Consider the following 18457-nt stretch of genomic DNA (forward strand, 5'->3'; position numbering starts at 1 on the left):
CAAGTTTTTAGGCACATCAGGAGTTGCCACATTGGGAAAGGAAACAAAATCAGACACACATTGGATGTCGCAAAATGTTGAAAACGTACTAATCTTTTTCAATTTATCAAATGAAATTTAATGTAAAGACAGTAACAATACAATTATATAAAAAGACACATTCTGCTATATTTGCTCCTAGCTGATACAGCCAACAGGGGTATCACAAAAAAATAAATATGAAGATAAGGAAGTGGGCCACCTCAATGGAAAACAAATATCTTCAGGGTTGGAAGTGAAATTAGCAAAATGGATCAGAACACAAAGAAGACGAGCTCAGCAGATGGGAGAGGTGAGTCATGCACACAAAATTTTGGTCATAAAACAGAAGTGATCTACACATACTTCTCGCACTGGTAGGTCCAGACTAATAATCTTGTTATTGACAAGCAATTCCATGCCATTGTCATCTTCCAGCAATGCCACGAGCTCACAGTCTTGGCAAATCTTATTCTTCACATCCCGCATGAGAGGACCTAACCCAGGTTCAGTACTACTGTATGGATTTCCCAGCATACGACCCTGTAATAACAATCACATCTTTAGTGAATAATCTGTGACATACACTGCTTATATGCAAATCCTTTTCATTTCTCCATCTCTGATATTTTACACTGAAAAACAACCTTTTTTTTTCACTGCTGTTTCATTGCATGGCAATCACTGTATAATCACATCTGATTCATGTCCATGACTATTTTGTTGAATGCACAAAGCAATTACAAAGTGGCACCATCAGTAAATAACAACACTAGTCAACAGGGCTATATTCATAAGATTATCATATATGAACTATTTCAATATTTCTGAACAATTTCTTTTAAGTAAGACCTGGGTGAAGAAAAGACACTTTCTATAACTTTCCTTTTTAAAAATGTGAATCAATCGTAAGATCACCATTATAAGGAATTTTGTTATTTCAGTAATTCCAAGGAAACACTGGTCAAAGAATGGGCACATTTGCTATGCATTTACTACACACAATGAAATATCTATTTGACCCTCTCTGGACAACTAACCTACCATCTAAATTATCAGGAATAATGAAAAGAAGATATACACAACTTTTATCAAAATACTTAGGAATGTGTGTCCCAAAAAGTCCTAAAAATAACTTATTTTTGTTATTTATCTTAACATAGGTGAAGGAAAAGATGAAACAAAAGAATAAGAATATGTAACAACTAATTATATGAGTCTTTACATTTACTTCTAAACTAACTGAGCAAGTTGGCTCAAGCAGTTATTCTTCAGACCTGTATATGGAAGGTGCCTGGTCTGAATCTCAGGCAGGACAGTAACTGTCTCTAAACGTTTTTCATGCCTCCTTCCACATCCTTCCCAATGCATTATTCACTATCATTCAATCATTTGACCCTATATAATCAGTTACTAACAGCATCATTAAACTACACATAAACAAATATCACAAATCTTCTTTAAAGGCTCTTTCACATATAAACACCTACACAAAACTGTATCTGATGTGCTACATTCAATTTCAGTCCCTCTTGATTCTCAACTTTCCTAAAGACATAGTCTACAAAGAAAAATTCATAAGTAATGTAAATAAACTCTAAATAGGAAATGTTACAGATATGGCATGTTTACCTCCACACACTTCACTATAAATCTCATTTATACATAACAGGTAACACCTTCTAACTAATTTCCTGTGTATTCAGAATATAACTATAATGTGAGAGCCCAAGTCATGTGACTTTATGACCAGATACAGAATCACTTCCTATTAGAAGGCAAGATGTAGGTTTAGAATGAATGCACAGAACAGTGTGTAAATGTGTCACCAGAATGCACATCAACACTATAATACAATGATCCCTTCAAAAACGTTGCAAAGATTAAGTACTCTGGAACAACAGCAACAAATCAAGTTGAAATTATAATAAAATGTAACACCAAGACACTTGGTGAAACTGAACCCTAAATGATTGCATATTACACAGAGAAACATGATGAGGAGGAGATCCTATTGTGTCATCATAAGCAGCTGACTTTTGGTAAATTCTGTACATTCTTTATACTTGACAAACCAGCAACCAAGAAACTATGTGACTGTGTGGGTAACATTCTTGCTCCCTATTTGGGAAGTCCCATTGACTGATGCCCTGTCCCCATTCCAAGACAATACAGGGACAGTGTGTGATAAAACTCCTTGATCATATCTGCATTCCTTGTAATTCATCAATCACCCTCAGCCTCTATTTGACTATGCAATATAGAAAGTGAAACGGATTCATTTAGCTTTGAACTGCTTCCAGTGCTGGGCTCTCACAAACCCAGCAATGAATCTTAAGATCCCATACGATGCAGGGAATTTCTTGACAGCAATTATTCGCTTGTGTCTAAGAACTTCTACTTCATGGCGTTAGCTGATAAAGTGTTGCCTAAATAAACTATGAAACAACAGTTGTTACAAAACAGAAGTTGCAACTCTACCTGCAAGAAGTCTTCCTGTTGAGGGTCCTTCTCCAGAGTGAGGAAGAATTCACCCACATCATTTTCCTCTGGGTATATTATAGAACACAATCTTTCAAATATAAACACAGGTGTGCGCACATCCTGAGGGCTATACTTCTGAACAGTCTCAATACAGATAGCCATGAATGCCTTTGTCTCCTGTTCTGTTCCTACAATAACAGAAATACCAATATCAGCACAAAGTTCTGTCATACACTCAGCATGGAATCTGAATGTCATCATAAAATCAATTTGTCACTGATTTATTTAATCCGTCTTGCAGTGCATACACTCATTTATCTCCNTCAATATCAGCACAAAGTTCTGTCATACGCTCAGCATGGAATCTGAATGTCCAAATAACATCAATTTGTCACACTGACAAAATTAAGAGAGACAGACTCCTCATATTAAGGATAAGGTATTACGTGGCACAGTTCAGACATTTCAGAATGACTATAACAAATCAAAACATGATTCAAGATTAAGAGGAGATGGAATTCAGGTAATGCTTGCTATCATTCGGTCCAGAACCTTTTGTCTTGTCTGTTATCTTAAAACAAAAATTAGAATATACAGAACTATAATTTTGACTGTGGTTCTATATGGGTGTGAAACTTGGTCTCTGATTAAGGGAGGAACACAGACTAAGGGTGTTTGAGAACAGGGTGTGGAGGAGAATATCTGGAGCGAAAAGAGATGAATTGAAGGTTGGAGAAAACTGCATAATGAGGAGCTTCATAATATGTACTCTTTCCCAAGTATAATCAGCATACTCAAATCAAGGAGGATGAGATGGGAGGGGCATGTAGCATGAACTGGGGCAAAGCGGAATGCATATAGGATATTGGTTGGAAATCCAGAAGGAAAGAGACCACTAGGAAGACCAAGACATACGCGTAGGTGGGTGGACAATATTAAAATGTATCTTAAGAGATAAGATAGGATGGTATGGATCAGATTGATCTGGCTCAGGATCGGGACCAGTGGAAGGCTCTTATGAACACGGTAATGAATGTTTGGGTTCCATAAAATGCTGGGAAGTTCTTGAGTAGCTGCAAGATTAGCGGCTTCTCTAGAAGGGCTCATCTCCATGAGTGAGAGACTACCCAAATGAAACAAAATGAGGCTCAATGTTTAAAAGTCTTCTTATTATGAGGGCTATTCCAATAGTGACCACTGATGAGCTGCTAACGAAACAAGCAACGAAAAAAAAATATTATATACTATAAATATGTACATACTTAAGCCACTATTCAACATAGTCACTGCCAGAATTGAGGCATTTGTATCAAGGAATAAGTTTTTCTGTGCCTGTGTCAAAGAAGTCTGCCGCCTTTGAGCTCAGCCACATTTTGACACCTTCCATCAACTCCTCACTGCTGTTGAAGCACTGTGATCGCAACCAGTTCTTCAGGTAGGTAAACAGGTGGTAGATATTCAGGGTTGTGAGAACAGTGATCAAACAACTCCTAGATGAAATGCTACAGCAGTGTGAGCAGCTGTATGTGGATCCTCACTGTCAAGTTGCATTACACTGGATGTCAGCATTCCAAGCCATTTGTCACGAATGGCCCCATGCAGTACTTTAGTGTTTAACCATACAAAATGTGGCTGAACTCACACATAGCAGACTTCTTTGACACAGGTATACAAAACCTTATTCCCCAATAAGGCAAGCACCTCAAATCCAGCAGTACCTATGTTGAGAAGTAGCTGAAGTATGTATGTACAAGGTGGTTCAAATATGACCGGGAGTGATTTTTTTTAAAAAACCATAATTTCCAAACACTTACTTGCACATGTCAGTCTTCAATGTACTTCCTTCCGGAGTCAAGACATTTTTTCCAACATTCTGGAAGAATCCTGATGCCCTTTTCAAAAAAGGCTTGTGGTTGGCAGTGTATCCACTCCAGAACAGACTGGATGATGGCATCATTGTTCACATACTGCATGCCTTGCAAGTCTGATTTGAGCCTTCCGAACAGGTAGAAATCACTTGGGGCCAAATCAGGACTGTACAGCGGATGTCAGAAGGTTCAATTTCAATTTCCGGAGGGTTTCCATTGTTGTTTTGGCCGTATGGGGGTGTGCATTGTCTTGAAGGAAGGCTACCCGCTTTCCACCTCTCTGCCGCTTGGATTGGATCTTTTCCTTCACGTCTGTTGCCAGGAGTTCTGAGTAATAAGCTGCATTGACTGTTCTGGCATCTGTCTGAAAGTCTACATGGATAACACCCTGCCAGTCCCAGAAGAACGTTGCCATCACTTTTCCTGCTGAATGGACCCTCCACGCTCTCTTGGATTTGGGAGAAGTGGTATGCCGCCACTCGAGTGATGATAGCTGGGACTCGGGAATGTAGTGCACCCACGTTTCATCGGTGGTCACTATAGACTTCAAAAATGCATCACCTTTGTTTTCAAACTGCTGTAGGAGAAGACTGACAGCTTGCATGCGCTCAATTTTGTTCATATCAATCAAAGTGAGCGGTATCCACCATGCATTCACCTTGCGATAGTGGAGGTGGTATNGCTGAATGGACCCTCCACGCTCTCTTGGATTTGGGAGAAGTGGTATGCCGCCACTCGAGTGATGATAGCTGGGACTCGGGAATGTAGTGCACCCACGTTTCATCGGTGGTCACTATAGACTTCAAAAATGCATCACCTTTGTTTTCAAACTGCTGTAGGAGAAGACTGACAGCTTGCATGCGCTCAATTTTGTTCATATCAATCAAAGTGAGCGGTATCCACCATGCATTCACCTTGCGATAGTGGAGGTGGTATTTCACGATTTCTTCTACACTACCAACACTGATGGACAGCATTGCTCCAAGATCCTTGATAGTTATGCGCCTATTCTCACGAATAAGCGCGTCTGCATGATCAATGTTTGGCTCGGTGATGGATGTTAATGGCCGACGATAATGCAGTTCATTCTCCACGTGCTCTCTGCCCTCTCTGAAGCACTTACACCACTCAAACACACAGGTCCATGAGACACTCTTCCCCATACTGTTGTTGGAGTCTGGTGAATTTCAGCAGATGGGACGTTTTCTCCAAGGAATTTGATCACAATGCGTTGTTCCATGCTCCGCAGTACCTTCTGTTCGCTCATCACTCTAGCAACTCCCAGACAGGACTGAACAGGTTCTAATCTGAACAGGAGGGAGGGTGGAGGTTGTGGCTTCACTCTCTCAAGGTTGCAGAGCTGCTGCGCAGCGCGGCTTGTTTACACACAAATCACTCCCATTCATATTTGAACCACCTTGTATTTTCTGCATTTATTTTTTTTTCATAGCTTGTTTTGTTAACAGCTAACCAAAGGTTATAGCCCTCATACATAAAGAAAACCATAATATGTCAACAAACAGCCAAATTTATTAACAGCATGATGATGGCAATGATCTCTGGTACTCTCCTTCATTAAAAAATTATCTTGCTGTCTTCTTCTGTCTTTGAGTGCTTTGGTATCAGGTGACAGGAGGATGGTCATAAAATCTCAGAAACTAATAGTACATGAATTACAATACCTGTAGTCATCTCTTCCAACAACTCTAGTAATTTTTCCTGGGTATCATCAATGAGTCGGGTACGCTGAACAACAAGACGTCGCAACGACAGGTAACCATTCAGGACAGCTCCAACTAAGCGGCCTTTATACTGCTGCTTTATGCTGTCTTGTTCCAGGAAAGATGCTAGAAGTTCGGTCAACATCTTCAGAGCATAACCTACAAAACACACATACAGTAATTATGAACACTATGAGGCATACTTCTCTTCTCCAATGCATCAAATCCACTATATCTGACAAAATATGTCAAGAAAGCTGCTGTAAGCTTTAATATTATTTTGAAATGTGGCAGTTATAAATTACTCATACTTAATATTCCAACTTTTGCCAGGTATTCAGCTATAACATGTGTTTACAGTGCAACTCCTATTTAAGATTTATTTTGGAAACAGTGGATATGAACACTAAACAGAGGAAAATTTTGATATGGTATAATTTATCACTAAAGTTATTGATTGTGGGTCAATGAAATCTGAATGAGGGAAAACCTTAAATCAAGGAACACTAAATGGGCATTCCACTGTACTATGCAGAAACAATACATTAAATTCACTCTTTTGTTCACCGATTATTTTGCATCATTTTAGGACTACCATTAAGACTATGAAAGAAAAATGTCTACAGCAAAGCTTAGCTGTTGCGTGTTTTGCTGTAAGGTGCCACTTGACACTGTCAATTTGCATTATGCAAACTTTACAATCATGCAATGCACTAAATTTTCCATATACCTAGAGATACATCACACTGTCACGTATTTGAGTGTTATGCCACAATACAATGGCATACATGAAGGCAAAAGGAAAGATACAAAGGTACAAATAAGAACTGTGTATTTCTGAAAATATTTCAAGTATTAAGTCTGGTAACATCATAATCAGTTATCCATTTAAATATAAAAATGCACACAAACAATACACGCTTACAAAGTCAGGGAGCATGCATTTATGTAACACCCAGTTTAATCACAACTGATAAAATCTACATAACCAAAATCTACAGATTATACTGGTCACTTTTCAGAAACACCTTTTTAAACCATGGCACACATTTTTTTTATATATTTTAGGCAGTTTCTAAATAATAATAAAGAGCTATGTTAGCCAATGTCTGTAATTGTAAAAATTTTGCTTTTGCTCCTTTAAAGAATTCTAAGGTTCAAGTGCAAAATTACAGTGACAAAATGGTTTTTGGACATATACAAACAAATGGAAGAAGTCCATTTCTCATAACTTTACACAACACTAAATCACGTATCTGTTTTGAGAGGTTAATGTGTGTGTGTGTGTTTTGTATGTGTGCACAAATATGCTTTCTTGTCTTTGGAGGGTGGAGGTGGCAAATCAGTGTTGTTTTTGAAGATTCTTAATAAAGAAAAGGCTAACAATACTGTCATTCATCTCAGATTAGTCTACAAGCAGCTGTTGACAGACTAATGTGATCCAGACAATGAACCATTACATTTCAACATATGCGATATAAAGGCTTTCCAAAAAGTGACACAGATTCCACTGCACAATAAAAATTTGCACCATGTTCTTCGTGGATAGTCCTCTTAATCCATATTTTACACTTCTGAAGTCTCATGTCACTTGAGCTTAAATTCTAATATGCAACTGAATGGAAATTACACAGATTTCTTCATTAGATTTCGTGTAAACATACGTAGCAGTATGTGTCAAAATGAAATACTCCTACATATCACTGTACAAATCACTCATCAGGAATAATGCTGCATTATGACAACAGCAGTTATTATACCTGAAGAACAACAGCCTACCTTGGGCAAGGTCAGAAGTGAGCGTTGTGTCTTCTAATCGATGCAGTTCTTGAATTTCACAAGTCAATAATTCTGCCAAATGTAGCAGCACTCCACGTACTGCCAGGTACTGTTTCCATGGTGGTGGCTGCACCAGACTTTGGTACAGAGATAGGAACTCAGCAGCACTCTCTCCTGCACTTCCTAGTTCTCCCAAGAAACCAGTCAGAAGGTCCAACACCTAAAGTTACCACATATGTACATACACAATGTCAGACGTCAAAATCTAAAGACGGTTAACAAAAGCTCTGAAAATATGATAAGTTAAAATATTTTGGAATGACAGTAAAAATCAAAGTTACATTCACAGATTAAATAAGAGCAGTATCTGCTGAATATCTTGTGAAGGAACTCCTGAATATAAGTCTGTTACATTTCTTTATTACCTTTGTGGTGTACTCTTGAAAGGCAAGATGATATATTGCATAGACAAGCACTAGAAATGTGTCGAAAGAACATATTATGGCTTTATACCTAAAATAAATGTAAAATCATCTCTGTGTTTAAGCATCATGCTATGAAGATATATAATATGTCATTTACCTCTCTTTTGCGAACAGGAACTTGGCACAAGCTTTCCAACATGTTACAAGCTACTTGGCGTGCAAGACGAGAGCTTGGGTTGAACAGCACCTGCTTCAGCCAGGCAGCATCAGTCAGTCTTAGGGGCATGATGCCACGCAGACTCTTCTGGTGCCAACGGTGTCCATATTTCTCCATCAAATACATGGTTCTTGCTTCTTCCTGAAACATTCAAGGTAGTTTCATTTGTACAAAACCTATGTTCACTACTGTTTTCATAACGCCTGACACTGGACCCTATCCTGAACCAGACGAACCCAGTCCACCCGGTCATACCTTGTAAGATTTGAGGCTTTCACGGCGGTGACTATGAAGAAAGCAGTCTTCTGGGATTTGGCACCGTGTATATGTGGTGTTAAGTCTGCTTGACCGTGTCTCACGGTGTTGTCGCTTGCAGATTTACCTATACTTCTTCAACCCTGAAGATGGGGGCGATACGTTCCTCCGAAACGTCGGTTAACACCACATATACACGGTGCCAAATCCCAGAAGACTGCTTTCTTCACGGTCATACCTTATTTCTTTAATCCTTTGCTCCTCCTAAAAAACAGAACTAAAAATAAAAGAATGCTGCTCCTTACTTATTAAAATATCATTCAAAATTTAAATTTACAGAAAAAATCAAAGATGACTGTACTGTGCACCAATATTTCTTAAACAGAATGAGCTGGGTTAAGATCCATTTTAATATTCCAAATATCAAATATCAGGGTGATAATGAACAATATTTAGTAAGGATATTTTAAATTTATATCTTGTCTCTGTTTGCAGGGCCTAAGAATAGGCAGGAGAACTTTGAGTAGGGAACTATCTTCTTCTATATACTATTATTTCCTTATTTCTGCAGTGTTCTTTTAATACATGCTATGAAGGAAGTGATAATATTCAAAATATCTCAGCTCAAGGAACAAATTTTTATGAAGATTATGGAAATTTGATTGCAATATCTTTGGCTGGTCTTCTATTTAAACAGATAATTACCAGTATCTGTCATATACTCCTTAATTCCTTTGGTATACAAGCATAAACATTTTCAGCGCAGTATCACATAGACAAAATTAACATATTCGAGTCTACATATGAAGAAAGCAGTCTGCTTTACCGTTTCTCACGGTGTTGTCGCTTGCAGATTTCTTATACTTTTTCTTCTACCCTGAAGATGGGGGCGATACGTTCCTCCGAAACGTCGGTTAACACCACATATACACGGTGCCAAATCCCAGAAGACTGCTTTCTTCATAGTCATACCTTATTTCTTTAATCCTTTGCTCCTCCTAAAAAACAGAACTAAAAATAAAAGAATGCTGCTCCTTACATATTAAAATATTATTCAAAATTTAAATATCCAGAAAAACTCAAAGATGACTGTACTGTGCACCAATATTTCTTAAACAGAATGAGCTGGGTTAAGATCCATTTTAATATTCCAAATATCAAATATCAGGGTGATAATGAACAATATTTAGTAAGGATATTTTAAATTTATATCTTGTCTCTGTTTGCAGGGCCTAAGAATAGGCAGGAGAACTTTGAGTAGGGAACTATCTTCTTCTATATACTATTATTTCCTTATTTCTGCAGTGTTCTTTTAATACATGCTATGAAGGAAGTGATAATATTCAAAATATCTCAGCTCAAGGAACAAATTTTTATGAAGATTATGGAAATTTGATTGCAATATCTTTGGCTGGTCTTCTATTTAAACAGATAATTACCAGTATCTGTCATATACTCCTTAATTCCTTTGGTATACAAGCATAAACATTTTCAGCGCAGTATCACATAGACAAAATTAACAAATTGGAGTCTACATAGTTACCTATTTATTAGCTAAGGCAATGCACCTTTCTATTGGACTGCCATATTTCTTACCTTCTTGAGGGTTTTTTTTACAGGAGCATCAGGCCCTCTTGCTGGCATATGTTGTCGCCACACTTTGTATGAATGTTTTGGATCACCCTGTAACCATTTGGCCACATCCACTCGAACTCCTTCTGTTGGTCTGAGGGTGGCTAGTGCATCCACAGTCTTGTCCTGCAAAAGACAAAATAAAGTAAAAATAATTACCTTGTATTTAAAAACACTGTGTATTGTTTTCCAGCCTGTTTCTGTCAGTCTTGGAAATAAATGCTGGGGCTAGATTCCTGAAGATGGTGGATTATAACAGAAGGTTGAGCAGACCACAATACCTTAAAATGAAAATCTCTCATAATGTTTAACACAGGTTATAAATGATGCTGCCACTTGTACATGTTACATATATGAAATAAATATAAAAGACTTTATAAATACCATCCACAGATAATTTTCCAATACCTGAAGTACTTCTAGATTATGCAAAATGTGCCAGCATATGAAAAGTTCCTATTACATTTGTCCGGCAACAATCCAAAGAAAGATAAACACTTCTGTTTCATTCAAAAAAGTTAATGTGACCCAAGAATGTATAAAACGTTTTTCTCTTTTACACAGCAATGCCTTGTCAATAATTCAGATTCAGAGAATGAACATGCATCTTGTTCTGACCAAGCAGTGATTTGAATTCTATCTTTCTGAAAGTTAGATCCACCTCATGGCATAATACTGTATTTTGTGGCTATATTTCTTCACCCCATTATGTAACATTCATAGGTAGGTTTTTATTTTATTACAACCAGCCTTCACAGGTACCTTGTTCTTTTTAGAAACTGGCTGGTCTGGTTTGATGAGGCTTTGCAGGATCTTGAGGCATGGCAAGATGATCGACTGCATTACCACAGGAGACTTGGAGTCTTTACAAGCCATAAGGAACAGCTGCATTACACACCTAAACACATGACAAACATGTTAACAAACTTTTTTCATAGATACAGCAAGGAGTGAAACAGTCATGATCAGATGGCAGACATTTCCCAAGAGCTTAATCTGTTTGCAACTGCTTAAACATGGTGAGGCGCTTTGTGCAGGAATGTAGCTGGACAACTAGACAGAGTTATCAAGGCAAATATAAACACATTTTGTCCTTATCTTTCACCTCAGTTTCTGCTCCCAGCATGAATCTTCTTTCTGTACGAGTGCAGCCAGCAATGCCATTTCATGACGCACAGCAAAGGCCAGGTCTGAGCTGGCCACATGACCACGTAGAGTCAGAGCAATACGATCCATCAGCAGAGAACGCAGATCCTCTGTTGATCTGGGATTATCGCGAGTCAGGAGACACAACAACTGTCTCACCTCTTCTTGAACCTGTAGGGAAAATAACCATGTCCTGTTCATCCACTTCTATATTGTTGCTGTGGCTCTGTTTCTAACACTTCATAATGATGTAACATCCATCACACATGAATCCCTATATCTAAGGTTCTTCCTATGATTCAACTAAAGACAACAACAGTCCTTGATGCAGAAGTATTCCTTATAAATATTTTCCACCCTATCTGGCAATCTGTTTACATGATTTGACCACATCCTCATGTCACTCACAACTGAAGATGAGTGCAGCATGTTCATCCACAACAATGGCATCCCAAACCCACAACACCACTATCTGAATTACGGTAAAGTATATGGTATTAATGACTAACGCTGAACTTTTATCTGATATTATTCATGTCAACATTTCTACTTCTTTAAGTGTTTACAATACTTTTACTAATAAACACAAGGTTAATAAATCACAAGATGTGAACCAGGAATATTACATGAAAGCAAGAAATGCTTTGTTTGCAGATTCCACTGCTCTTACAGAATGCAAATGATGCAGATTATAAACTAATGGTTATAAAGTATGCCAACAAGACTAATAACTTCATGGTATCCAGAAAATATAATATATATTATGCAGATGCAGATCAATGCAGGAAGGACAAGGACAAATCATTAGGTGCAAGATTTACCAGAAAAGTACTCAGCAAAATATGATATCAAACAAATTTTTGCAATGTTTGCTAGATGTTATCCACAATGGTCACAACATGTCTTCATGTATGATGTTATAATTTTTCCAGAACTCTGTTAAGGGAACTGCATCATGGTCTGTAGCTTTAGCAACTGCCTGTTCAAATGTTTTTCTTATGCAATAGGCCTTAAATGTTATGATGGTCCCATGATCCATGGGTTGCTGTGTAGATGTTTGCAAACCATAAAAATCTTATGCAACTTCATCTTTTTTTTTTGTCTATTTTGTTAAGGGGGGACTCTTAAAATGATTAAAACAAATCAAGAACAGTAATATATATTATGGCAGGCAGCAGCACATGCACACACGAAAATAAACGAGTGCAGACTTAAGTAGCAACATCTAAAACCCTTATGGTAACCTCAACTGCGCATGCGCCAGCCTCACATTAACTGAATTTTGCTTCGCATTAAATGCGACATTAAACAATTTGCACCAAATCAAATATTGCATTATTAGAACTTGTCATTCATTCTTCTGCACTGTGCTGTGTCTGTAATTGGCCTTGCGGCTGTTGACTCGGCACATTAATAATAAAGAATTGAATTGAATTGAACTGAATTGAATTAATAGCAACCTAGCATATTGAATTCCTTATTATCCTTGATATTAAGTTAGATACAAATATGTTGTTGCAAAACAAACCGCATTAAACATACCACAATATAAAGACACACATTACTATTCTCTACACTTGATTCTACACAAAAATGCTTAAAATAAATCTGTAGACAATAATTCTCTAAAATTTGAAGTCATGTAGCAATTTATTGAACGATTAATTTTTCTGGGAAAACTAACGCCTGACATGACCTATCCATGTAGTGTGGGTCAAGCTAAAATGATAAGAACCAAATTAAACTCCCGTGCTAAATTTCAGGGTAGACCACAAATACCAAATGTTACTGAAATACAAGTAAGAGTTTCAGAGATCAAATATGTGGAAATACAGATATACAGAGACCCCCCTTACACATACATTTCAGGAAATCTGTGCTAAGAACACATACAAATTTAAATTAGAAACATGCTGTCTTGTACAACACTGTGTAGTACAATGAAGGACAGCTAACGCATGAAGCAGGTAGCAAGCAGAGCTGTTTGCCACCTGTTTCATGCTGGTTTCTTGCTTGGCTTACTCTTTGACCCTGAAGATAGAGGCAATATGATCTTCTGAACTGTTGGCTGATATTTGCTGGACTACATGGCATTATATTCCAGACAATCAGAACTCTTCAAGATCACAACTTTGAGAAAATCACCCCAACTTAAGCTTGTCAAATATCAAAACACACGATACCAAACAGTGATACCTGAACAGTTCCCCGTCTCAGGTTGTTGTCCAAAAGTTCTGCAATGAGGCCTTGGGCACACAAGGTCTGTCTGGAAGCAGCGCTGGCAGCAAGTGCTCGCAGAAGAGTTAGGCAATGTTCAGTTGCAGCTGAAGCACATCCATAACAGCGTCCAATTGGTGGAGGTTCTGACAGAGACAGCATGCTGACTGAACTTGCTGAGCCACCCACACTTTGATCTCGTTGGTTGCGATCATATGCCACCAATTCACGTCGACATGCTAGGACGCGCTGCAGAGAACAGGATAAGAACATAAAACTGGTAGTGAAAACTGAACTAGAAGAATATGCATAAACATGGTTTCCAGATTATAAGTTACAGTGATTATGTGAAGAGTTTGCATGCATGCTATGTGTGAAAATCTGGCATACTTTGGATCCCCTGTATTCTAGAAAGTAAGACAAATACACAAAACATCTTTATTTCTCTCTTTAAAATTAGCAATAGAAACATATATGTTAAAACAATACAATATACACAATAAGATGGAATATTTGCTTAAGTAAAGAACCAAGAATACACAGACCAAGTGAAACATAAGTTATTTTGTATATCAAACCGTAAGGATTAGATGTGTAAAGATTAGATTTCTTTTTCACCCACTTTATATTTCAAATTCTATTACAGTAAACCCTCACTAATCTGGTTACAATTAATCGGGATCAAAGTATGAAAAATGAAAAATTTTGTTCACAGTTGAGTACATATTTTAAAAGACACATTGGGATCTAAGAGCAAAAGAACTTTAACAATGTGCTGAGGGTAGCTGGAGAGACTGAAACCATCCAAGAAAATATTCAAAATTGGCTTGAGCTGGATGGGGGAGACCATGGATTTTAGCTTCTGACAGAGGAAGAAATTGGTGCAGTGTTCTGTTTTTATTTATTTTCATCTGCACTAACTAGATTATTCAATTTTCCATTTATTTGTCTTGTTAAGTTTTTAGGCCTATCTTTTTCTTACTTAATCCAGATGACCTCTTCCCCAAATTAATCTGGATTAGCATAGGTTTATTGTACTTATTATTCACTGAGAACTCTCAGGAAAGTTAGTCTCAAAATAGAAGAAAACACTGATACAATGAACATATGTTACAAGTATATGTACATACAACAGCAATAACTACAGAGTAAAAATATAAGATATATTGTAATATATTCCAATATGAACGCAGGGTGCTGACAATATCTTGATGAGAGAGAGATAGAATGGAGAAAACTTGATGGAGTTTTGTAACTCGTACTCTTCACAAAATAAACTTCATTTGAACTTTTCACAAATGTCAGAGCAAGAAAATTCAGGATAAGATTGATGGTGCATGCAGCATGCACAGGACACTTTATTCAGAAAATATAAAGGATACAACCACTTAGAAGAGACTGGCACAGATGGAAGGCCAATAATAAAATAAACAGAAGAAACAGAGTAAAAGTGAGGAATGGTTCAACTTAGTTCAGGATAGGGTCCAGTGGCAGGCTCTTGTGAACATCAATTAAACTTTGTTGGGTTTCAGCGTTTTGACCAGCTAAGCAACTATCAGCGATTTAAAGAGAAGCTCTGCTCTGTGGAGTTACAATTATATGAACATAGCAAATGGTGTTCAATCATTGTTAAATCTCGCTTTTTTACATTCTGCATACTTTTCAGTAGGAAATCAAAATTACATCTTTAAAGGAAGCAAGAGAAAATCATATTTAGGGAACTGCTATTTCAGTTCAGAATCTTTCATCAACCTTTTGGCTATCTAAAAGCACAAAGATTAAAATATAAATAAACTCTAACTTTACCTTATGTTTTGTTATGTGTGCATAACTTGGTTTCTCACACTGCAGGAAGACCACAGATTAGGGTTATTTCAGAACAGAGTGCTGAGAAGAATATCTGGACATAACTGGGAGCAAGTAATGGGAAGATGGAGAACACTGCATGCAGGAACTTCATAATTTGTGCTTTGGTAATCAAATTTAGGAGGATGAAATGGATGGGGCTTGTGGCACACTGAGATAGATGAAAATCATTAGTCAGAAGACCTGAAAAGAAGATCCACGTAGGAGTCCTAACTGCGGACAGGAGGATAATATTTAAATGGATATGAGGGGCTGAAGTGGATCACCTGGCTCAGTATAAGAGAAAAATGGTGAACACAGTAATGAGCCTTAAGGCGCGTCCACATTACTCGTTCTCGTTGGGAGACTCGTCTGGCTTTTACTTGTGCTCGTAAATCTTCGTCCACACTACTTCAGTTGTTTGCCAGGCTTCGGCACATGAGGATCCATATATTTACTCAGTGTGTAAAGGCTGTAGTCATATTTTAATTTATTGGCTACAGTTTTTAAATTAAAAATTTTAAATCTGCTTATCTCGTGACTTGTCATATCGTCCACATTACTTGTGAGCACAGCGAGTCACACGAGCACGAGTAATGTGGATGCACCTTTAGGATTCCACATGAGGCTGAGAATTTGACTACTTAACTAGCAGATTCTCAAGAACTATGCCTCACATAGTTAGATACTAACACAACTGCACTTCTGAATACCTATCTTGGCACTACAGACAATACATCTGGCAGTTATGGGATAAAATAAAGTTTACTCTATGTTCTGAACTCTAGAACATACCTGGATGATCTTGCTGAGTTCCTCAAATGAGCTCTTACATTCACCACAATAACGCTGGGCCAAAAGCTGGATGGCACGATTAACCTGAGTGCTGGCCCCCGCATTGCCTGACTGGACACCTTCCTCCAGTGCTCGATCCAGCCGGTGCTCACTGATCTTAAGTAGTAACAACTGCAACAAGAATATGACAGCAATGAATTTTCAACATTTCAAGTACTACACAGAATGACAGCAATCTCACAAATGGTGTCACTTACTGTAATTTTGTAATGTTAATTACAAGAATATTCTGCTTCAGTATTAAGTACTTCACCTGTAACTTTTTCTGCAATGAATGCTTACATATATACTAAGAATGAATGTACAAGAGGTGGGCCTTCTTGGCCTTGCTTGTGCTTATATGTAGAAAGTTTAAGTTGTTTTCTTTTGATAGAACTGTTCTCACTGTATATTCAATACTACAAGTTCTCACTGATAATCACTGTCAAAATCTCCACATCTATCTCAACAGGACATCACATGCACTGAACAGGAATACCCTAAAACTGGTACCTGAATATATTCACAATTTACTGTTTGGTTTAAAACTAAATGATGATACAAAGTAAAAAATATGCTTGTTATGCATAATGACTACAGTTATGGCCTCTTCAAACTTCCTGCCCTCTCTACCCTCTACAGTGATGAAACAGTACATTCTGACATGAGAGTACACGCCATGTGAATTTCATTACGAAACTGAAAACTATTCCCCTCCAATCACAGTATATATTTTCTCTCTTCTTATTCATGGTTAAAAACAGAGAACAATATAATCTATCTCTAAGATTCATAGCATTAACATAAGACACAATAACAATTTCCATTTTTTTTTCCTTGGCACTACAGCCCCAGTGGGCCTAGGCCTACCTCCATGAACTTCTCCGTTCACTTCGGTTTTTCGAGATCTTACACATATGGTAGGACTCCTTGGGCGAGTGATCAGCTCATCGCAAGGCCTCTACCTGTAGACAAACACAAAAAAAACGCACACAAACATCCATGCCCTGACTGGGATTCGAACCCACGATATCGGCTTCCGAGCAAGCAAAGACCTTAGACCGCTCGGCTACCGTGACTGGCAACAATTTCCATTATCCAGTATGTAACTTAACAGTATTCCAAACAGAAACATATTCATTTGGAGTCAAAGCTTTTATTAATCTTCCTTCTAGCATAAATAACTTAGTTCATGACATGAAACAATTCAGACCTGCTCTAAAAAGATCTCTACTTTTAAATTAATTTTACTAACTGGAAGATTATTTTAACTTCAATATTAATTAATGATCTTGGTCTATTACACACTGGATGGCTAGTAGTATATTTTTATGTTTGATTATTGTAGTCTTGTTTGATATTAGTATGTTGTGTGCTTTTACATATATATTTTATAACTGCTTAATAATCTCTCATTGTGATTTGTCTTGCATAACATGTACAACTGTAATGGATTATGTATAATTAATTTGTAGTAATGTAATTGATGTGACTTGTCTTGTTGTCATTAACTAGTTCTATAACCACTGGTGTTCCAGCCATGTAACAATCCATGGAATGTAAACAAATGAATGAATAAATTTCCCTTCACACATGGACACCAAACTATGATAGGAACCTGGCTTTCTTTACAGTCATACAGTGTTACTTATGCCAGAGGTAAGCAAAGGAAAAGATATAGAAGAATTAATACTAAATCCAGCCAGTCTCCAATATAAGACAGTTCAACATGTGACCTCCTAGACCACAAGATCCTCTGCAAGTTACAAATTCACAATTAGTGATAAAGTGACACTGTAATTTTATTTATATATCTTAAGAGAAGAAAAATTCACAAAACATTTGTTCTTCAGTTCAGAAACTGTTCTTGTCTACTATCCTAAACAATAACAGTTAAAGTACAAGAAATAATTTTAAGAGTCGCCTGCATGATGAAAAACATGATCTCTTAATCTGACATATGGACAGGAAGTGTAGAGTGATGAAAAAACACAGCAGCAAAGATCAAGAGAGATG

General features: G+C 37.4%; 1 protein-coding gene across 1 annotated transcript in view; it reads right to left on the reverse strand.

Annotated features, from left to right (window-relative positions):
* The window catches only part of LOC111867806 (protein purity of essence), a 123087-nt gene that overhangs the window by 16273 nt on the left and 88357 nt on the right, over positions 1 to 18457 (reverse strand). Inside the window, exons 64-73 of the mRNA XM_023857977.1 lie at positions 16403 to 16573; positions 13742 to 14011; positions 11505 to 11716; positions 11162 to 11297; positions 10364 to 10525; positions 8453 to 8653; positions 7871 to 8090; positions 6053 to 6250; positions 2500 to 2690; positions 385 to 561 (exon numbers count right to left, since the gene is read on the reverse strand). Coding sequence (XP_023713745.1) covers positions 385 to 561; positions 2500 to 2690; positions 6053 to 6250; positions 7871 to 8090; positions 8453 to 8653; positions 10364 to 10525; positions 11162 to 11297; positions 11505 to 11716; positions 13742 to 14011; positions 16403 to 16573 — 1938 coding nt within the window. The remainder of the gene's footprint in view (positions 1 to 384; positions 562 to 2499; positions 2691 to 6052; positions 6251 to 7870; positions 8091 to 8452; positions 8654 to 10363; positions 10526 to 11161; positions 11298 to 11504; positions 11717 to 13741; positions 14012 to 16402; positions 16574 to 18457) is intronic.

Source organism: Cryptotermes secundus, unplaced genomic scaffold (genome assembly GCF_002891405.2).
Source record: "Cryptotermes secundus unplaced genomic scaffold, Csec_1.0 scaffold953, whole genome shotgun sequence".
Classification (NCBI taxonomy): Eukaryota; Metazoa; Arthropoda; class Insecta; order Blattodea; family Kalotermitidae; genus Cryptotermes; species Cryptotermes secundus.